The 23921-nt window shown below is 37.9% G+C and overlaps 2 protein-coding genes across 2 annotated transcripts; both read right to left on the reverse strand.

Annotated features, from left to right (window-relative positions):
• LOC128004956 (tumor necrosis factor alpha-induced protein 2) lies at positions 1-18318 on the reverse strand. Its single transcript, XM_052592642.1, has 13 exons — positions 18167-18318; positions 13897-14426; positions 10587-10807; positions 9527-10289; positions 7844-7958; positions 7628-7738; positions 7364-7464; positions 6961-7071; positions 6132-6267; positions 5928-6050; positions 5692-5847; positions 5211-5332; positions 1-2591 (listed from the first exon to the last, which is right to left on the reverse strand). Exons 2-13 carry the CDS (start codon positions 14409-14411, stop codon positions 2270-2272), a joined length of 2796 nt encoding a protein of 931 aa, XP_052448602.1. The 5' UTR covers positions 14412-14426; positions 18167-18318; the 3' UTR covers positions 1-2269.
• A 1146-nt stretch (positions 18319-19464) lies between these two features.
• On the reverse strand, positions 19465-23851 carry ppp1r14aa (protein phosphatase 1, regulatory (inhibitor) subunit 14Aa). Its single transcript, XM_052592644.1, has 4 exons — positions 23580-23851; positions 22127-22201; positions 21426-21458; positions 19465-20328 (listed from the first exon to the last, which is right to left on the reverse strand). The coding sequence occupies exons 1-4, from the start codon at positions 23757-23759 to the stop codon at positions 20164-20166; spliced, it is 453 nt and encodes a 150-aa protein (XP_052448604.1). The 5' UTR covers positions 23760-23851; the 3' UTR covers positions 19465-20163.
• Between the last annotated feature and the right edge of the window lie 70 nt (positions 23852-23921).

The following is a 23921-nucleotide window of genomic DNA, read 5'->3' on the forward strand; positions in this document are numbered from 1 at the left end:
TCTCTTTTGGGAGTTTATTAAATTAGCAATTTTCCATTGTATAACGAATGCATCAGTCAGGGTGATATGACTGCTACTAAACAGGGAGTCATCTCTCTTACCTACGTAAGTCAAGGATCCTTTAATAATCGATAATTGGTATCCTATTACTTTAATTAACATTAGAGTTTAACATTAGAAATTGAGTTATGGTTTAGACAATATTATTTCAGAATCTCAATCTGGTTTCATGAAAGGCCGTCACATTTCTAACAACATTAGTAGTAGGTGTACTGGACTATGCTGGATTATTCAGATCTAATTCATTCAGATGGTTTTATACACTTTCTTGACTTCCATAAAGCTTTTGACTCCAAAGAACACACATTTCTTTTTCGTACTCTAGAATTATTTGGATTTGGTAAAGCATTTATAGAGACTGTAACCATGTTTTATAACAGCTCAGTGATCATGGACTTTGACACTTCTAAGAGGTTTAACATATATCATGGAGTCAGACAGGACTGTCCCGTCTCCACATTTTTATTTCTTTTAGCCACAGAGTTACTCTGTCTAAGAATTAACCAAGATGAAAATTCGAAAGGAATTTCTATATTTGACAGGGATATAAAAAAAATCAGTTACCAAAAGCTCTGGAATTGGTTGAACAATTATCATGTGCTTCGGGTCTAAAACTTAATACTTCGAAATGTAAAATTATGTCAATTCATGATATGGATGATACATTCTTAGGAGGTATTCTAGTTTTGTAAAATATTAAGGAAGTCATATCACTAAAAATTCAGTCAGTAGACATAATTTAAATGTTTCTGATAAAATGATTAAAACAAATGAAACAGATCTTTAACATCTGGCTTCAGAGATATCTTTTATCTACAGTTGAAGGGCTCTCTCACTTTGTATATTCTGCTCTTTCTTTGTTTGTCAACGATAAAGCTATATAGAAAATTAATAAAATATTTTTGGACTTTATTTGTAAAAATAGAACATACAAGCAAAAAAGAGATGTGCTGCTGAGTCCAGAAGCGAAGGTGGTCTTGATTGTTTGGACTTCTCATATATTGTAAACACCTTTAAAGTAAAATGGCTGAAAAGATGCCTTACAAATCCAATCTCACTGTGGCTTTTTATTCCAAATAAGATATTTGACTAACTTGGTGGCCTGCCCCCCGCCCCCCACAAAGTTCACTTTTGAAATAATACTAATATAACTGTTAGAAATGAGTATATTTTTTCCCCTAGATGGTTTAATAACAACTTGAACTGTATTCTATCTGTGTTTGATGATTTTGGTAATATTTTAACATACAAACAATTTATGAATCTCCATAACTTTCCACTCCCACCAAAGGAATATAATACTTTGAGAGCCATCCGAGTAGGCTTAACACAGTTAATAAAAAATGTCACCTTAAATTATTATTATATTTTTTTAAAGTCCTACTGACCCCAAATTTTTAAACAGCACTGTATAAAAACAAAATAAAATGTTAAAGAAAAAAACAGCACTTTAATTATGATATAATTCATTTTCCAGTCAATAGGGCATTATTTCTTATTTACCTGAAACAATATCACACACTCATTTAATTAGTGTTAGATTTCAGATCTCAGTAGCTCAGATTTGACTATTGATGGGACCTGAAAAGAAATGAGATAAACAGAATCCTAAACATTAGTACAAAATCAGAGGAATTCACATTCTTGAAATGTCACAATCTCAAATGTAGCTGTTTATGCGTTGTAGACCTGTACCTGGTGTTTGACACAGAATGTACATGCATCTGCTCTGTGTGTGATTTAATGTCTAAAAGCTAAAGCAGTGTTCTGCACACAGCCTGCACTAATAAAAATGCCAGCGTGTCTCCACTCAACAGTGATGACTTTCCTGCCGCTCCTCTCAAATCATGTGGCTGTTCACACGACAGAGGTCCAGCTAGTCAGTATACAGCAGTCCACTAACAGCCTGTTTAAAGCGAGAGAGAATTATAGATCATTTCCCGTCCTTTGAAGTGTCCACAGACTTATTCCGCTCCAGCTGTGCTCTGAAGGACAAGTATTGTTGGGATTCTACTTTTGCTGTCATAACCTCATCTTATCCTCCTTTTTGACTGGGTTCTGACCACATTTATCTGTGGAAATGGACTAAGCCATCTTTTTCTTAATATTATACTGATTTGATTATGTAATGCTGTGTATTTATCATTTATTGTGTCTTTTCTAAATATCAGGATGTTATGTATTGTAGTTATGTTGTATTTCATTATTTTTAAGGTTCAGTAAAGCGCTTTGCGTGGCTTGATTTTGATCTGTCGTCGGGATGTTTCTCATTCCGACTCCTCCTGCTGCGATTACGGTGTGGCCGGGCACTGGAGACCCACGATGACACAGTGAGACCAAAGCGGATCAGAACCAGCCCCAGACAGGACATGTCTTTGGCCACCGCGATTTCAGAGAAGAGGGCACGATCTCGGGGTAGATTGATGGAGCTGTCGCTGTTCTCTAAGTCCCGGACAACAGCTAGAATCTCCTGACGGTCTGTCTGATGCACCATCCCACGGACATTCAACACAGCAGATATGTGTCTCCTCCTGTCAGGAGATGGAAATGGTTCATATTTCACATTTTATCAAAGCATACATAACTCTGCTTGCCTTTGCACAAAACAAGAAATAAATTAATCACAGTTGAAAAAAGTATATAAACCCAAATATAAATATATAGGCTATATGTTAATAATAATAATAATAGAGACAACATAGAAATTCATGGAAAATTGTCCAGGGGGGTTGATTTCTACCAAGGGGGACCCCAACACACTAAACAAACATTTAAACTGAATGTGTTTCTTTGTAATGATCCCTTGACAGTGCTCATGGCTCAAAAGCAATCTCTGAGTCAGCGCTCCATACTGAGAAGATGGCATGTCCTGTCTATAGATAAAAATGTGACAATGTGAGTCTGTGACAGACTTTCACATAAACAGACAGTCAAAAACAGGAAGCACCACTGCTACACAAAGAAAAGTTAAGTAGCCTCCACTTTTTGGCTTTTGATCTTTAGTTTGTGTGTGTGTGTGTGTGTGTGTGTGTGTGTGTGTGTGTGTGTTTTTTTGATTGGAGTGTGGCACCAGTCAGTCTCCTGTGACCTGGCAGGAACAAGAAGTACTCCACAGCCACTTCCTGTCTGCTGAGGAGGGCTGTGCGTCAGCAAGCAGGAGCACTGCCAGCCAGGGACTGAGTGCACACACACACACACACACACACACTCCTCTTCATTCAAACAAAAGCACTGGACTAAAGTGGGGTCACATCATCCCCTGTTTACTGTCTGCTGTTCCCTCCTGTCCACAAGAAGGAAAGTTGGCACTGAGATGGAGCACCACGCTAACTATTTTCAGACAGACATTCTTAGAATGACCTCAGGAAACGGAGAGGTGTTGTGAAAAATAGTCCTTAAGGAAACGAGAGAGGAACATGTCAGATTTTTCATGAGTGAAAGCACTTTTCGATGACAGAGTTCAGGTTCTACCCTTCCGCATGTCTTAGTGTTCAGCAAAATTGTATTAATATAATAGTTATGTAAATGGACAAAGTTACATATTAGTATTCTGAGTGCTTCAAGAGCCAATCAAACGTGTTCCTTCCAGTTTTATGCTATAAAAAAAATCTACATCCTGGTCTACATTTGGCTTCTGTTTTATTGCAGTTTTTAAACAACACTTGGTTCCAGTCCATAAATTTTATTGGCCTAATTCCTTTCAAAAGGGCCATTCACACAGAATGCATTTTTCCATTCCACCCTCACTTTTCTATGAAAGCATTGCGTTTCTATTTGTATCGTTTGTATCAGCATCTCATGGTACATAGTGTTCTAAAAATGCTAGTATAAATTTATTTTTTACATTTCACTGCTTAGATCTTGGTTATTTAGAAGCCCAAACGTGTTGCGTGTGAATCACCCCTAAGAGTGCTGAAATAGAGTACATTAGCAGATGTACTGTATTCCAGAGCATGCTGTGTAGCGGAAATGAAGCAGCCAGTGGATTTGTCTGGAGCGAAGTGTGGATCAGAAATTCTTTGTTTTCTCTCATTCAATTATTGTTTTGAGATAATTTTTCTAACTAGTGAGGACACAAGAAAAAAATTACTGGAGCTGATTAGAAGGTATGTTAGAACTAAAGCTCTACAAGGAGGACCGGAGGACCAGAGACCCCAGGACCCGGGACATGACCCGGGATCCTTATGGGTTCGGGGCTATATTTGAAATGGTCAGCTGGGTCTAGGTCGGGTCCCAATCTATTACTTTGGTCTGTTTAACATTGTGTGTAATACCTATTCGATCACACTCGGAGAGCACCCGGCCGTTATCAGAGTCAGTCAGTGATGTGCGTGTGTTGTTTTGTAACTTTCAACTTGCAAAATTATGATGAGAACATGAGTCTGAAATTTGAAATAAGGTGGGAAAAAAACACATGATGCAATGACTTTACCTTTGATGCTTGGCTTTTTGATTTAGAAGGCGGGACTTTTTCCGCCATACTGCGTTTTGCAGTTTTTTTGCAGTTTTTCAATTTTTATAATAATATTGTGAAAGAACCGTCTTCTTGTTATATCAAACATTTTTGCTCAGACTTGGCTCAGAGAGTACAGATATGATAGCAAATGGCATTGGACAAGCAATCGTTATTATAATCCATTGGCGGACAGTCTAAATTATCATGCAAGATGACTTCAGATACAAAAAATGCAAAACTGCAAAGTCGCATTTGTCATCCATCACCTTGACAACAAGTGGATTTTTGAAGCTAGAATAATGAGTGGATTAAGCATTTCAACTGGCAAGAGAGGAATAACATGGATTAACTTTCTTGGCGAGGAGGATCGTGTGCATCACAGTCAGGTACAAGGGAAAAGGCTTCTTACATTAGGTAAGAAACAAAGTTTAATTTTCACAACTTGTTTATCGACTTGTTAATAGCAATATGCTGTGGAACATGTGCCAATCAGGTCCAGAAGGGTCTGTGTCTTCCCAGTCGGATTCAGGTACAGCTTTCAAATAATTGACAATCCTGTCCATGAATTTTTCTACCCATGTAGATTTCTAGTTAGAACCTAAACCATACACTTGCCATTTCTGGGTATCCCTGCATCATAGTTTCATGACAGGCCTGTGAAAAGGGTTTGATTCATGTTTCCTAGTGGTTTTACCGTATATCTGGAAATTCCTTCACCAAAACGCCGACTTCCATCTGAATAGAGGGAGTGTCCTCCAAAACTATGATCTCAGCCAGGTGAACAATAACACTGTCCAACCAGAAGGAAGTTGACTCCTGTGAGAAAAAAAAAAAAATCATTGACTAATTCTGGTCTTGGCATTTTTGTAAAATAAAATAAAAATAATAAAATTCAATTAAATTTCAATCTGATTTGTAATGGCTTTTCACAAAATTTTTCCCCATTGACAGCCATAGTTTTATGCTTATCTTCAGGTTTACGCACCTAACAGTACAATACAATAAATGTTGGAATGAAACAATAAGTTTTCTTTTTTCATTCTACAAATCAGGTCTTTATGAATGAAAATATGTAGCTGCCCTTATACAGTGAGAAGGTCCCTCGTAAGGAGATTATCATAATATTGGAAATCATATAAGATAATTTAAGGCATGATAAATTTAGTGGCACTGACCAGATCTTTAAAAAGAGCCTTAAGCTGTTTGGCCTCATCCTGCAGACGGAATGCCACTCTCTTCCTCATTTTGAGTGATGTACAAATGACCCGCCCCCTCATGATGGCACGAACATATTCAACCAGGACCCGCCTGTGCACCTCATTCACCAATGCCTGATAGTCAATCAGATGATCAATCAACCAACCAACCAACCAAACCGTCTGTGAGAAAGCATGAGTGCTCGAACACCTACCTGATATGGAGGGCAGTCCATTCTGCGGAACTTTTTAAAGTGCTGTTTAATAGTCATCTCAATGCTCTCATAGGCCTCAGTGTTTTCCAGCCACTTCCTCTTCACCAGCTTATCAAAGAATGGCTGGAATCATGCCGGAATATCATCAGTGAATACTTTAAGAAACATACATGGGTCAGATGTGAATGTGTGCTAGTGTCTCACCCTGATGTTTTCAAACAGTATGTCCGAGAGAACTTGCACTGACTGGTAAACAATTCGCTCCAGAGAAGATTGAGCTTGCTGGGAGACGTCCTCGCTGCCAAAAGCGTCACACAGATGACAGCGCTCCACAAAATTCCTACAGAGTTCAACACAGGATTTAAATCCTGCACAGTTGAGTCATCTTATTTTTTATTTTAGTGCTATTTCATTGCATTATTCTTTTCATATTATTTATATTATTCTTGGATATCTTTCATAAACATTGTTTTAAGCTTGGGCATTTGGGTTACTGGTATCAGTTGAGTCATGATTCTCCTGACTATGAACAGAATCACATTCTCTTATTTTCAGTTTTGTATTGTTCTTCTTATATGTTGCAAAATGCACATTATTCTAAAATGACTTAGTATTCTCAATATACGCTGCACATTTTAGATGCCAAATGCGATTTGTGTGTATAGTATTGTATATTATAGCATAGTATATTCAGAAATTTGAAAAACTATACACCAAGAAAAGTATCTTAAAACAGGGCCCAATGTTAATATGAAGGACTTTTCACAGATGTTTTAGCCATATTTTTGTTTTAGGGGTTAACGAAATGTCCTTAACATAACTTAACAGAAAAATACCAGTAGCTTTTCTTTTTTCAGTATTTTGAATATTTTTTATATTAGCATAGTGATTTCTAGCCTTACCATTCTTAAAAACATAAATATAGAGAATATACAGCTCTAATGACTATTGATAGTTATTTTTTTCAGTCCTCAAAAAACATCCAGATTGGAAGAGGTTTGAATAGATAGATATGGTGAATAAGATGAAAAACCTGAAAGGTGGAACACAGTTGACAAGAGCAATGGTCCTGGAGACATAACCATCCCCACGATCCTCGAACTCTGACTGCGTGTCATGGAACATCTCAACCTTTCTCTGGAAACTAAATACCACAGACACACACACAGACAAATCTCATAATTTTACACTTCCCTATTCAAAAGTGTAGACAAAAAAAATAATTACTCTTTGAACAAAATGTAGGGACAACACAAATTTAAAAAGTGTCCAGCCATAGATGTCAGACAATTATTTTGATGTCAGTAAATGTCTAAATATCATTAGATTAGTTATATGAGTTTGTAAATATCTTTTAGTAAACATGACCATCATTTTTGAGTGGCTTTTGTCATCGTCAGCATTATTATGATCATAGCGTCTTGTCCCCATCTCACCTGTGCAGGAAATCTGCAAGTCCATTCAAAGTGCAGCGAGCAACACGAGCTCCTAGTGGCTGACTGACAGCTGTCGATCTGTCCAAATCTACCTTCAGCCTCTGAAATAGATTAAGACACACATGGATACAAAAAAAATATTCACAATGACCTGGTTATCATTTACATACACCAACATACACTGCTAACTATAAAGTGGATGGCATGCATAGAGTCAGATTGCAAAGAATGCAGTAATGGCTGTAGATGCGTAGGATTGATGACCTGTATAACGGAACGGGCGAGGCCAGACTGATACTCTTCAATGTGCAGCGTCTGAACCCATCGCTTTTCTTCATCATCTAAAACTTGCGACAGCTCTGTAGTCATCTTGTCCTGTACAAACAAACACACACACACACACAATGGAAATTATTTGAACACAATTATTTTGTGTCCAGAGATTAATAAGTAATGCATAATTTGACTAAAACATTTTACCCAAACAGTTTCGACGCAGTCCTGTTCCAGACGGTCTATGACATCTTCAGGAAGTAGGGGTTCTAGAGCTTCACACACTATAGTGCCCATTGCTCCAACTGAAGCCAGGACGTCCCTATGGAACACCCACAGTCAGAACTAGTGCATGTTTGTGTGTCCATAAGGGTCAGTGGGTTCAAGTTCATTTGTGTTGTGCAGTGTTGGGAAAATAACAACCTAATTATAATTAGAAGAAGACAGACTACAGAGAAGCTACTGTTTAATTTTTTTAAGTAGTTTGCCTGCAACTAAAAAGTTAAGCAGGTCTAAGCAAAGAAGACATTTGGTGTAAAGACCAACTATTGTAACTCATACTTGCAATTTGTTCTCTGCAATTCACCCATCCAAGTGCACACACACAGCACTAAGTCGAAAACACACACCATGAACACACACCCAGAGCAGTGAGCTGCCATTTTGCTGCAGCACGCAGGGAGCAATTGGGAGTTATGTGCCTTGCTCAAGGGGTTATGAGGGTGGAAGAGAGTGCTGTTCTTTCACTCCCCTAACCTACATTTACATTTATGCATTTAGAGGCTATAAATTACTATTATTATTATTTTTTTACTGTGTGTTCCCTGGAAATTCAAACCACAACCTTTTTTGCACTGTTAATGCAATGCTCTACCACTGAGCCACATGAACATTTACTGCTGAAACTGGGAATTTAACTGGGACTCTCAAACAATTAGGACAAAACTGCACAAATTGATATATACATTGAATTGAATTGATAAATAAAATGTAACAATCTAATGCTAAAATGTTTCACTGAATCAAATATGTGTGTTTGCTGGCACCAAAACAATAGGGGGTTTGAATGAATAAATAATCTCAATTAGGGTGACAGTACACAAATTAAGATCCCAAAAATGGGCAGTGATGTCACAGAACAACCAATCTGGGCTCCCTGAAGTACCTTTTAGTAAACAGTTCTTAAAATAATTTATTTTCTTAGACTAAAGTAGATTTTAACTAATCTATATAACTTTTTCTTCTGTAAAGAACCTTTTGTGCCATGGAAAGTTCCTGAGATATTAAAAGTTCTTCATGACTTTTAAGAGTGTCTCAAACTAGAACAGATAATCACAACAACTTCCTATTTTACATAACTGAGTCAAAAATCTAGTACAGGAATCATTTTACATGAATGATTAGTACAAACCAATTCACTAGAATGTATCACAATTTCCAGCACTGAGGGCTAATATGATTAACTGATTCACTAGTCTAATAGTTATAAGGGGCTTATTTTCACTGTGACACTTATTTTACTAAAAACTTTTTAAAGTAAATAACTGGAGAAGTTCTACATACATTGTTCACAATATGATCTATAGTTTTGTTTTTTCTATTTTCCTCTCTCATTAAAGTGCTGAAATATTGTCATGCTACTGAAAAATACAGTCAAATTAATTGTGTGACTACTTTTAGTACACAAGACCGGTGTTGTGGATGTGTACAGTAATTCTCCCAGGTATTTAGCACCGTTGTTGTTCATTATAATAAACAATGCATCTGATATTAATAGACCTGAGCGCATTTTTCCACCGGGTCATTAAACCAAGTGGAATGTAACTGCAGGAAAGGTGTGTGTAAAAATAGAAAACACACCTCAGTGTCTATATATACAGATGAAAATACCTGCTGTAAATGTTGTAGATCCAGTCCAGCATTGAGTATGTGTCTGTGATCTGAATGGGTCCACTAGTGAGAGTCTTCAGTCGTTTGGCAACAGCCCTGTGATAACTCTGCATGTAGACCTGAAACACACCAAACTCCTCGGGATAAACCGCCACCACATTCCGACGTGCCGCATCCATGTCTTCCACCACTCTGCCCCTCAAACGCTCCAAATACATGCCCATCTGGCCTGCAGCTATGCCCCCTGGTTGTGGAAGACACCAGTCAGCTGCCTCTCCCACAGCCTCCACCCATCTTTGACGCAGTCTCCTGGGACGTTTGGAAGGTCGCGGATGGTCATCAGATTGGTCACCATCTTGGACGGTGGACTGGGCCTCTTGCCGCAGGGCCCATATCTTGTCAGCCTGCTCCTCCTGTTGAATGACCAGCACCACTAGGCCAAGCTGAGGTCCGCTGCAGGGTTGACGTAGCGACTCCCTCACCACATCCCACATCTCTCTCTGAAGAGCCTCGTAAAGCAACTCAACGTCTTTTACTTTGCGCAGCCCAGAATCCCACATGCTTGGGCCAGAATCCTCACTGCCTGAACCAGTCAACAGGGGGAGCCAAGGAGAATATGTGTGTGTGGAAGGAGTTTTGTTACTGGGTGAAGTTGGAGTGGGTGTGGTTTGTGGATCAAGTTCACACTCCCTCTCAAGCTCCTGGATGTGCGTGTCGGCTAGCAGCAGGTCTCTCTGATTAACTAACTGTAGGATCTCCAACACTATGAGAGAAAGTGAGAGTTAATGGTCATTTATCATTTAGGGCCATGTGTTTAATCACTTGATGTGTTGTTGTCTTTGAACAGCTACACAAAGAAAGTGAGTCCTTTCCTGTCTCTGTGAAAGTGTTGATTGGCCAGTGACTCACAGGGACTTTTGGACCTTGATACTGCTCATTAAGTGTAAGGTGTAATGGGTCAAACATGGAGACCACTGACTGTTACACTTTGTACGTGCCATAAAAAGTACAAATAAGTACACAGGGTACAGATGTAACAAAAGTAAAAACACAGCTGTACCTGATAGTGGCTCCCTGCGTTTGACTAGTGGTTCCTCTTCTACTGACTCTTGCTCATCTTCCTCTGAGCTGCGGTTTGTTAGCGAGTCTCCTCGGAGTTTGCTCAAACTGACCATTTGTAGGAATGAGGGACGCCTACGATTGTCTTCATCATTTTCAGTAGTCAGATCACCTGTAGGTAGACTATCTCTCCGCTCACTCTCCTTACGACGGCCTGCCAACCTGAGAGAAGATGCATAAAAAATGTCCTTTCAAATACCTTTACAACAACTTACAGTCCTGTTCCTCATGTACATACTATGTACTTAGTATAGTAATTACAATAACTATGTAATAACTAGGGACTACCCTGAACCTAGCCCTAAACCTAACCCTACCCCATGTAGTTACCTTGTGTTACCAGAACTTTCTTAGATAAATACACTGTAAGTACACTATAAGTACATGTTAGTACACGTACTGTAAAATAAAGTGCAACCAAAAAACTTGTCTCAGAAATAATGATTTGTGCAACACTGATTCTCAGCTGGTTGGTTTCAGGTGTGGTAAAAAAAAAAAGGCTAAATGCAAACAATGCTGCACAACTAATAATGTTCAATATTTACAATCATTGATAATTAGGATGACAAAATAAATGCAATAAATGTCAACATTTAACAGTGGGAATAAATGCATCATATTTCTTTTGTTGTTGAAGTCATGGGCAGTGGTTGCTTGTATTTTAATTTACTGCCATATCAGTTTCATAGGCTATTATATGGCAGATACACATAAAACATTCAACAACATAGTATCATAAATACAATATAATAAAAACAAACATTTTATAAAATTCAACTTCACAATTCTATAATAGATTCTTTAAATGTACTTGTGATAAAAATTGTAAAGGTTCCCCTTCTAGGGAACCTGTGCTATCTCCTCTTGTGGACACATTGGGAAATGCCACGGGCAGTACCAGTTTCTGAAGAGCATGTGAAATAATTCCAATCCTATTGGTCCACATATAGCCCTTGACATTATGGGTGGATGCTCGACAGTATAGCAGGGTACCTGCTGAATACATCACCAACTTTTGTTGTCTTCAGGAGCCTTTTGTTGTCTTCAGGAGCCTTTTGTTTGAAAGCATTGTGTATTATGGCTGTAAAACTGGGTGAGCATTTCAAGAAGTTTGTACCTCTGTGTCCTAGGTTCTTGACACCTGAAACCTGTTTTGCGACTTGGTGATGAGCAGGTTCATTTGGTGCTTGAAGACTTCGTATGCGTGTATTGTGACAAAACTATGCGGACGCTCCAATCATGTTTGTTTCTTTTCTCGAAGGAAGAGGGGCAAGCATGTGCGCCAGGGGGGTTTGGTTTCTCTGCTGCCAAGTAACAGCCAAAACTCAGCTTTTAGGATCTGCAAATCAAGCTTGCGGAGAAGTTCGAGAAAGGTATGGAACTTTCAAAGACTCCACTGCAAGTTGGAGCATGGCATGGGATCCAGTTACTCTTTCATTAGAGTCATCTGATCCCGATAGTGTGCTGCTGGGCTTTTCTAGTCAGGATGATAATAAAGAGATAGATGTGATTGGTGACATAATGAAAGTGTGAGCACAGAGTCATCATCCGCCACACCCACCCACACCAGGCTCTGATTCTGGACTAATGATGTTTTATGTGTTCACTCTTAGCGTATCGTTTACTGATGGTTTTACTGATGAGATCTTCCTCATGTGAGCTTCTGGTCAATAAAATGGTGGTTCGCTAGCCTCTTGGGACTGACAATGGTTAGGGACCTGTGTAGGATAGCTATCTGAAGTTATATTCCAGTCATGGTTATGGCAAGGCGGGCTTACTTAAATTCAGCTATCTTGCTCCCCTACTTAGGGTTTTTCCCCTTGAGGCCTTCCTTAGACAGTGCTGTTTTCCCTTATAAGGTTTTAAGTAGACAGCCCACCACTGGCGTTCTTGGCTATTGCAGTGGTCCCCTTTACTAGAACCTAGATATCTGGTTCTGGCTGTAAGCAGATAGCCCACTCTCTGTGGTCTGGGAAGTTTTGTAAGAGGGTTTACCTGATATCTATCTGAGGCTAGCTGTGTCTCAATTACACTTGGTCTAATAGCCTTTTCATAAGACCCTTAACTATCTGAAGACAGCTGTTTTCTAGCTCAGCAGCTACTTCCCCTTCTTGGTAAAGTAATGACCTCCTAGAGGTCCTGTCTAGAGGTTTTCTGGTTTTTGCCTCTTCAGTGGTCTTTTGTATCCAGGCTAGTATTGCTCACATAGCATAGCTATCTTTCATCTGAATTTGGTTCTCCATTTCTGCCAGGTGATGTGAGCGGCCCATGGTGTCAGTGGCTTGGCCCCTTTCTGAGGAAGGTTTCAGTGTATGTCTGTCACTTCCTTGGTGCTCCTCACCAGGTGGTCAGGCACATGCCTTGGCAGGGCAAAGTTGGAATTTCATTCCCCAGTGTGTCCACAAGAGGACGCAATGCGAGTTCCCTAGAAGGAGAACGTCTCAGGTTATGCATGTAACCATAGTTCCCTCATGATGCCTTTGGCCTGCCTGTTTCATGTCTCCTTCAGACAACTAAGTTGATGGCATATTCAGCAGGTGTCATTTTATACTGTCGGGTGCCCACCAATGACATCACAGGCTATGTGGTTGGAGTTTTTTCATATGTGCTTCAGACACCATCCTGCCTGTGGCATTGCCCAATGTGTTCACAAAAGGATGCAGCGTCTTGTTCCCTCTTGAGGAACCATGGTTACATGAGTAACCAGAGACATTCTTCTGGGTCCATAAATAAGTCCTTAAAAGTTTATCCTGATAAATATCACCATCTCATAACATTATAATTTGTAAAGACCAAAAATATATGTTTTATAAACAAGTTAGTGCCACGGTATTGTCAAGGCCTGTGGTTATGCTTTGTGCCAATCACAATATGTTTTGCATAAGTGCAGAGAGAATAATACTATCGAATTAAAGGTCGGCATGAAGTGGAAATCCACCATATCTATTTTTTTAATGCATGTTATTGATCTTATTGTGAATGATTCATCTATGTAGCTCATACTTTTTAATCAAATGTCACAACTGGGTCTTCCAGTGACAACATTCAGCAACAGTCTTCTTTCTGGTAATTTATGTTGATTTTAATTTAGAAAACATTATATTTTGTATATACTTTGGCCTCAACAGTTCATGATTATAATAAAGCATTCCAGTCTTTAATGATATTTGTGTTTTTAGTATGGAAAACCATAGCATAAGCATAACCAGTTGAGACCCACTGCTATATAATAGGCATATTACCATTCTTACCTCAGTAAAGTCATGATCTCCTCTGAGGCTCGTCTATAGTTCTTTTTTTTCTTTCCTGAGGCAGGTGTTGCAGGGAGAGTGGCACTCCTAAGTGATGGAGTGGCACCCCACACGTTTTTTCCTGTCATACGCAGCCCCTTGCCTAATTTGCCAAGGGTCTTTAGTGGTGATGACCCACAGATTCGGTCTAGAGTTCCTCTCTTTTCTTTTGATCCTTCAGTAACTTTTGACCCTCCACGCTGCTCAGCATTTGCCTCATTTTCCAGTGCTTCGCTCACCTGGGATGACCTCTGGTAATCTTGTCCATTCTCCCAAACCCCACCTTCTTCATTATTATACCCCATCCCTGCCCATGCCCCCTCAAACGGATTCAGATCAGATGGTGGTAGAATGAGTTCCCCATTGCTATGGTTACTCTTTATGATGAGTTCACCATTAGTGAGATTACTCTTTTGGAGATTACCATTGCTGTGGTTACTCTTAAACCTCTTGGGAAGCCTCTTGAGGATGGGCATCCTGGCACTGGTTAACTAGAAGACAAAACAGACTTTATAACTTTATAAAGATCAGAAGCAATTGTTTCATTAAAACCACACCTCATTTAATTGAAACAATTTTGTATTATGTATCCTGAAGATCTCATAGTACAGGTTTTTCCAAACAGTTTGTGTCACGCATCTGCAGAATCTGCATTTTTTTTTAAATCACAAAAATCTAAACTTCTTTTGGATATTATGAATTTAAAATGGGGGGAAATATCCCATTTCATATGTGAAATTAATGTTTTTCTCAAATACACATTGGACACAATTATTGGCACCCCTAGAAACTCTTTTGAGTAAAATATTTCTGAAGTATATTCCTATTCATATTAAAAATGTTGAGCACTCCAGAATGATTATGAACAATTATCCAGCCATGGCTTCCTGTTTCACAGAAATATAAACAGTGTGGAAAACAAAGCCCGAATGCCCTTAATCATCCATCACAATGAGAAAAACCAAAGAATATATTTCTGATGTGCAGCAAAAGATAACTGAGCTTCACAAATTAGTGAAGTGGCTTTAAGAAAAGAGCTAGAGCAGTGACAATTCCCATTTCCACCATCAGGACAATAATTAAGAATTTCCAAACAACGGAAAATGTTACAAAACTGCCTGGAGGAGGACATGTCTGTATCGTCCTAATGCACGGTGAGGAGGAGAGTAGTAGCTAAAGACTCTCAAAAGACCACAGCTAGAGAAGTGCAGAAAATAGTTGAGTCTTGGGGTCAGAAAACCTTAAAAAAGGGTCAAACAGTACACACATCACCACATGTTGTTTGGGAGAGTTTCAAGAAGCTCATCCAAAAACAAACTCCAGCATATTCATTTATCAGACAGGACTGGAACTTCAAATGGGACTGGCTTCTATGATCAGATGAAACTAAAAAGGAGCTTTTTAGCAGCAAACACTCAAGATGGGTTTGGTGAACACAGGGATAAAAAGTATCCTATGTGTACAATTAAATTTACTGCTGTATTTTTTATGTTGTGGGCATATATTTCTGCTGGAGGTCCTGGACATCTTGTTTAGACACATGGCATCTTTGATTCTATACCGACAGATAGAAACATTTAAAAGTGACTGACTCTGTTAGAAATCTTATAATGGGCCATGTTTAGATCTCCCAACCGTACAATAATCCAAACACAAACCGCAAAAACAACACCGAAATGGGTCACTGAGCACAAAACCAAGCTTCTGCTATGGCCATTCCAGTCCTCTGACCTGGACCCTACAGAAAACGAGTGTGGCGAACTGAAGAGCAGAATCACCAACATGGAGCTGGGAATCTAAAGGGTCTGGAGTGATTCTGGATGAAGGAATTGTCTCTGATCTCTTGTCAGGTGTTCTCTAACCTCATCAGGCATTATAGGAGAAAATATAGAGCTGTTAAACTGGCAAATGAAGGTTTCAAAAAGTATTTTATAAAAGGGTGCCATTAATTGTGGCAAATGTGTATTAGAGAAAAAAAAATTCTGCGATCAAAAGCTTGAGGTCAGTAAATTTTTATTCTTTCTTTTTTTGAAAGAAATTAAAACTTTCACATCAAAGGATGCGTTACATTGTTAAGAAGGGATAGCAAAGATTTCTATTGTTACAAAAGATTTATATTTTGAATAAGTGTTGTTCTTTTTAACTTTTTATTCAAAAGATAATCCTGAAAAAATGTATCACAGGTCGCAAAAAATATTGCCAACTTCTGCCAACATTGATAATTCTAATAATAAATGAGCATATTAGAATGATTTCTTGAGGGTCATGTTACACTTTATACTGGAATGTCTGATGGAAATTCAGCTTTGCATCACAAAAAATAAATTATATTTTAAAGGATATTAAAATAGAAACAATTATTTTATATTTTAATAACATTTAGCAAGATTAAAGTTTTCTTTCTGTATTTTTCATTTAAAAAATGCAGCCTCGATGAGCACAAAAAAAATTCTTACTGATCCCAAACTTTTGAATGGTAGTGTATATATAGGCTACACACACATGCTATTAAAGGTTTATTTATTTATTCATTACATTTATTTGTTAAATGCATCAAAACAAGACTTTCTTGTATATTGTATCATGTCAAAAAGCAAGTCTGAAGTCCTGTGTCCAGCTTCAAGGTAACAAGAGCTGAAACCTGTTCAAACTGCCTTTATCGGGTCTGTCTTAAATGACTTTGCCTTGTTGCATTCTCATTGTTCAATATTCCGGTGAGCTGAGTGCATTAACAGCATATGTATGTGTGTGTTCTTTGAGGACATTAGCCGTTTTTATGCTCCTATAATGGAAGCTTCCATCCAGATGTGTCAGAATAGTTTCCTGTCCTCAGAGTTTCTCAGAACATACACACTATTTTCTCAAACACAAACACCACACACACTCACTTTCTACAATGTCTCTCAGGGGATTAATAAAGTATCTCCATCAAATTCTACAAAATCCGCAATCTACATGTTAAAAAGTATCAGTACTTTAGTAGTAAATCTATCAACAGGTAAACATTAAGAGAATTCCTTGTGAAATTTGCCTCCTGAAATATATTAAAATAAAGAGGTAATGATAGAGTAGAAGGGAAAGAGAGAATGACGGAGGAAGGGGGAAGGAGGAAGGTGCGGTTGTGTAGCACACAGTGACCCTTGTGATTGTGTTTCAGCATCCCTGCTTTGCATTATTTCTGAGTTCCCCTGTTGTGGTGGTTAAAGATCTGGGCTGGGAACCAAAAGGTTCTAGGTTCAAACTCTTTAGTTTTATTAATCATAACCCATCACAATTGTACCTTGCAGCAAGTCATTTGCGTCAGCTGAATGTGTACTTCGATTAAACTAACCCATTTGGTTGTTTATTGTCTGGATTACAGGTGAACCTTCTGCAAGTATATTTGTTCTTACATAATTCCCGGTAAAAGACAGGAAAACATCACTTGTAAATGTTGATGTTTAGAAAGGAATGAGATGTGTTTTTTATGTAGAAACAGGGCTGCCACAGAATCTAATACTCTGGAGCAGAACTTGATTACCTACATCAAAGGAAATGTAAGCATAATTAATTGCTGAGTTTTAGCAAGAAAAAAAAAAGTGCTTAGCAAAGGATTTCACTCTATCAGCATCTGATAAATATCAGATGAACAATTGATTAGTACAGTTAACAAGTAAAAATAAAATAAAATTAAATAAAATAACACGGGCAAATTGAATAAAAGAGTGATTATCCATTTTAGTTACAGGTTAACTTAATTAGCATAAGGACTTCTGATGACTCTTCAGAAATATTTTGTACTTGTATTTTGACTTATATTTTATACTTTAGACACTAACTCTAACCCTACCTATAAGTTAGTTAGCAAGTGCATGTCAGCATGTCAAGAGTAGAAGTAGATTGTGAGTGTTACATACATACATATGCACACACACACATATTTATATATATAAAATTTGATATATATTTTCTCTGTTTACTGTTGTCAAAATATGCTCTTACTCCGAATGGTGACGTTTACTTTCCCTCCTTTTTAAAAAGGATTTTAGTTTTAAGTTTGATAACATGTTAAAAGTACATAAGCAAATCTTTAAAAAAAATCATGTTTCTAATTTATCATCTGTATTTAGAAAGAAATCTGTAAAAAGAAATTTGACATACATATGTATACACACAAATAATAATAAAAATCTAAATATATGCATTGATAAAAACACAATCATACAAGCACAAGGACATAAGCATCTCTAACCTTATGCAGCAGTGGGCAGTCAGCTCAGGGCAAATCCATTCCAGTGTGTGTGTGAGAGTGTGTGTGAGAGCAAGCCTATCAGTAAGAGAGAGAGGGGCAAAGTGTGTGTGTCTTTCTCCAAGATTTTGGGGCCCTGTATTGGAATGTCGGAGGCAGCCGTTCATTTGCTACCAGATGATGATGCATTTTCCTGAGGAAAAAGAGACACCCTCCCTAAACAAACATACAGACAGACACACTCACACACACACACATACAACAACACATGTACAACTTTAAATACACTGGCAGGTACAAATATATTCACATATCCACCCATTGATTTATTCTTGATTTTGATAATAGTCACCTCAGCTGCCTCTTTTTTTTTTTTTTTTGTACACAGAGTACAAAAAATACTGTCACATGATGTTCCTCTCAGTTCACACTCAGTACACCTGTGATGTAAGATGACACCATAAAAAATATACTTTTTAAGGCAAACGCAGGAGGAAAGGATTTGGAATCACTGCCCTAGTGGATTAATTTAGCACAGGGGGTTTTCTAATTGTTCTTTAAAAAATCCCAAGAAATCAACATTTTGGATGTTACAGGAATGATATGTGATAAAGTAATTTAGCGCAAACCCCAAAGGCCTCTTGGATAAGTGGTCAAGCACAACCATTTGACTAGAATTAATCTACTGAAACAGTATTTCTCAACCAGGAGGCTGGTGCCCATTAAGGGTTTTAGAAAACTTCAGGGGGAGCCTTAAAATCTTAAAAATCAAAACATTATAAGTCTCAGAATTATTTACTTTTATATTAACAGTCTTTATTTAATTGCTCAAATAAAACCCTAAATAAAACTGTTAACCATTGCCATTTTTAGTACAGGTTTTTTATTATTATTACAGAAGTACCCGAGGTATATATCAGCCTAGAATAAGGGCCTTTGAAAATTGACTTTGACAAAGACAAGCCTGGAGTCAACAAAGTTGAACGTTTTATGGCCTGGAAAATTGAACACCTTTACAATTTAGCATAACCTAAAATACAAAAACAAATACTTTATCATAGGTGTAGAAGTAAAAACACAGCAGTAAATAAAAGCCATCACCATCAATACCTGCCTTAGTGTCATGTAGACCCAGTAGTTTAATGTTTATCTACAGGTAAGAAGATGCACTAAGGTAAAATATATAGAGAATTAGATGCGTCTGCCTCTGTATTACTGCTCTCTCTGGTGGACGATGTGTTATAGCACACCCCAGCTCAACATCACACTCACTTTCACCTTCCATCGACACCACACACAAATTCTAAATAACTGTTACTTTTATTAAACATTTATTGCATGTAATATACAAATTCATAAACATTATTAACCTTGATAATATGTCCGCAGATATAATGACTGCTAAGATTTAGTACTTTCCTGTTTTCCTGGTTAACTTGCTTTCCCTGTTTTCCTTTTAGTATATTTTACTATGTTATTGTGAATTTGTATAGACAAAGATTCCTGAAGAAAACCAATATCACCAGATTAAGCTTTAAATGTAAACTTAAATACTGCTAGCTTCACTAATCAATCATAACCCAGTCAACAAGCAACCAAGAACCCTGCAAAGAAATTAATGCTACTGCACAGATTTACAGTCGTGGCCAAACGTACTGGCAGTGACACAAATTTAGTTTTTTTGTTAAATGTTGTACTAATTAAGCTGTTGAGGCGTTCATTCACATTGTTTCTATGAGTATTGGCCGGAACATAATCTAGAAACAATGTCAATGAAGACCACAACAGCTTAAGCTACGAATTTAGCAAAACCCAAAATGTATATCCCTGCCAAATCTTTTGGCCACGACTGTACTTACCCACAGTGATGAGGAATTTTACAACTGAACACTGTTAATACACCACTCTTATGAGTTTGTAAACAAACAGTTACTGAGTTGCTAAACTAGTTGGATCCATTGTATGTGTGTCCTGAGTATGTGTTATTCTCCAAACTGCAATCACAGTGTCTGATGTGTCGGATGTTGATGGTTTCCTCGGTGATGATGGATGTTGCCATGGTGATGTGGGTAAGTGTGGAGACACGGATGCTCAATTCCCTCATTCTGCAACTCCTCCTGTTTATGGAGACCACGCAGCTTCTGCAACAGCTCGGCAATAAAAGCCTGAACACACACACACAGATTCACTTTAATCTAAATACACACACTTATAGAAATTGTGCTTATTAAGCATGTTTGTGAACTTTTACACAATACAATTTAGGACAACGTACTGTAAAACTTATCTTATCTATAACTTATCTTAATCACTACACAAACTGGTTGGTGAAAAATAATATAGTTATATAGTATTTTTTATGTTTAAAAAAAAAACTAAAAAACTAAATATATGCTGAAAAATCTACAACTTGCAGAAATGATCTTGACTCGTATGTACTGGTTGTTCAGAATTAACTACCTAAAGTTCTTAAATATCTTCTGCAGACTGTTTGTGTATGTGTACCAGTCAGCAGTTTTTGTTTACACAAAGAATGCATTTTTCCATTGCACTGCGCAACTTTTCCATTGTTTTTCTACGCAAACAAGCTAGATAGACATGTTTGCTTATTGTGCACGTGTCTCGTGCCTTTTGCAGCATGGAATGACACAGCATTAGTTTAAGCAAAAACACGTTCTCAATCAAACTGAAAATGGTGAAAACTGTGCCCTGGTATGTCTCAAATGTGAGAACAGATTACATTTTTCAGATGTCAGTGTTCTTTTCTGCTTATTTATGTGTGTGAGGTAAGTGGCACGTTCCTCTCTACTGATTCTCCATGATGTGTCAGCACTTCAACACAAGCTTACACAGAGACACACAATCTTCTGTCATGTACACACACTAATCAAAAGGATGAGAGTGAACATTGTTAAAGCGCCCCAATGAAAGAATGGCTTTGTACTAACTGAGAGAAATGGGGGCATGGGGAAAGGAAGAGAACAAATCATTCATTTATTGTGATCATTGTGTGAAACACGTGGAAAGGAGTGTCAGCCACTGCAGCGCTCCTCCGAGAGAGAGAGAGAGAGAGAGAGAGAGAGAGAGGGGGATTGAGTGGGAGAGAGGGATAAAGTAACAAAAGAATGAGAAAACGAGAGGTCTACAGAGAGAAACGAAGGATGACTAGAAAAAGTTTGAAAAAAGAACTAGAAAAAAAATGTTATGAAATAGAGGTGACGAAAAAGCAAAGGATTTACGAGGGAGGAATTGAAAAAAGTACCTCAGTGCTGCTAGTGCAGGTTTGCAGAAGAACCTGGAAAACAAACGAAAACAAATTCATTCTTGATAGTCATTTTAAATAGCTTAATCCAAATGTCAATCCAAATTCAATTCAATTAACCTAAAAAGTCCATATTACTAATATGATTTACAACTCCGTAAACTAATGTGCACACAATAGAGAACATAAAGCCCTTGAATGGTTCTGTATTGATATTCAGATAAATGAGAGGCTGGGGGAGAGTCCATAAGCAAGTGGGCCTCATTTCTGAGAAAAAGGGGGTCCCAGCAAATACTCAGGTCGAGGGACGTGGTATAAAAGCTTTGACATCCACTCACCCTCACCACATCTAAAAGTAAAATGTCAGGTTGCTGACCTCAAAGACGGTTCTATCTTCTACATGTTATTTTAATGAGAGATACAAAGTTATAAATGAAAAAAAGATCAAACAATCTGGGAAAAAAATTTAATTAGATTTTCCCAGTGCAGTGAGGAAAAAAAAAAGCTTCCGTTTCTTTTCTGCATCTTGTTGTCTAATAAACCTGACATTGTATATTACACATATTGCTGGCTCTTTGACAATAGCTTTTGTTACTCTTTTCTAAGTCACTTTGATTAAAAACATTGGTTTAATGCATAAATGTAAGTGTAAATATGGCAAGACTTAAGTACAGGATTTGAAAAGAGGAGGAATACGGGACCTGTAGTTTGTGTGTTCGCTCTTCATCACTTGGAAGATCCAACAAATCATCAATATTTACTTCCTCTGGCATGTCCTGCAAAATAAACAGAAACAAAACAACACAAATTATCTCAAGTGCCAAAAGAATGAACCATTCTAGAAAAGAAATGTTAAAAACACAGCAGCTATGAGAAATGAAACAATTTTGCAGAAAATACACCATGATAAGCCAATAATATATGTTTATTGCCATTTATTAACTGTAAATGTGTCATTATAAATAACCACACAGTCCAGTGTAAGACACGCAGCTTCCAAATGACAGCGTACAGGACAATATGGCACCACCGCACAGGTGTATTCATGTATGCATTCTAGTTCGTAACACTGCCTGTTATATCTCGTTGTTCCTCAACCTTTCAGCAGCCTACAGTTTCAGTATCTCAAAAAAATATCTTCTCAATATACCATAATCTCAATGGGAAAATTTCTCCCAAAAACTGAGGAGGAAATTAAGATAACAGATCACATAACACAATTCCCGTGAGGCATCGCTGCTGTCTCTTACTGTGGGACAGCGTCTCACACAGACTACACACACAGCTTTTGTTTAGATATTTAAACATCCTGCTTGTCGCTGCTGTTGACGGTTTCTCAGGGGTGCCCATGTAAGGTAGCAATAGAACCAAGTTATTCCCTCAGTCAGTGAGGGAGAGAAAGCAGAACTTCCCCCTGTAACTCCAGAGGCCTGATCCTCCTCACCTTTTATGGGCAGCCAAATTACTTAACATTATCCATCAACTAATATTGTTCTGTCACACATATTAATGTCACAGCATCCAACACACACTTACATTAACAATGGTTGTTGTTTATAAATGTGAGACTTGCAGAACAATGTCTCCCCTCATTGCACTTAAAGGTGCAAATAAAGACTTAAAAAAAAAAGACACGAGTTATCAACCTTTATTTTCGTTGATTGGTGTAAAATGTCTGTATTATGTACTTACAGTATGTACTTTTTCATGCATTCAAGTACCACTCTTATTCTTTAGATACTTATTCTCTCTACAGACATTTTTAAAACAAAGACTGATCCATGCTCATGAACTTTAAAACAAAACAAGATAGCTTCAGTTTGTAAAGTTAACTGTATTCAACTTTTAGAAATGAACACAGTAGTTAACATGAGTTTATTAAAGAGAAAATTACGTGAATATACATATTTGAGCCTGATTTTGAGAGTTATATGTATAAACGTGTGTGGTCAACTTAGAGAAGGAAATGTTGCACATTTCAGCAGTCAAACATTTCCAAATAACGTATGACAGCATTCGTCAACACAACATTTGGAAATGCATCGACAGGACACTATCGCTCATTTCACCAAAAACAAAATTATAATAATCCATAATCAACCTGAAGATTCCAGTGTAAACTCTGCACCTGTGCGGATGCGCGAGGACACTCACCTTGCCCTCGTACAGTTTGTCTAACCCTTCGTCGATCCATCGCTCCACGTCCAACCTTTTCTGAAGCTGTTTGCGGTTGTATTTTACCGTAACGCGTGATTGCCGCTTATTTAAGTTGATCCCGTGCTCTGAAGCGTTGTCTAAATCAGGGGAATGACCGGTATGTATCTCTTCAGCCATGTTACATGCGCCCGTTGCGCCGTGCTTGTCTGAAAATGAGCACTTGGAGGGGCGCGCCGCGCGCGGACAGATTAAGCTGAACGCTGAGTGGCGCGCGCTCAACTTGATTGGAGGAACGACGTAAGATGTTCGTGGATAGAAAAAAGTTTTGTATTAATCCAT

The sequence above is a fragment of the Carassius gibelio genome, chromosome A5 (genome assembly GCF_023724105.1).
Source record: "Carassius gibelio isolate Cgi1373 ecotype wild population from Czech Republic chromosome A5, carGib1.2-hapl.c, whole genome shotgun sequence".
In the NCBI taxonomy this organism is placed as follows: domain Eukaryota; kingdom Metazoa; phylum Chordata; class Actinopteri; order Cypriniformes; family Cyprinidae; genus Carassius; species Carassius gibelio.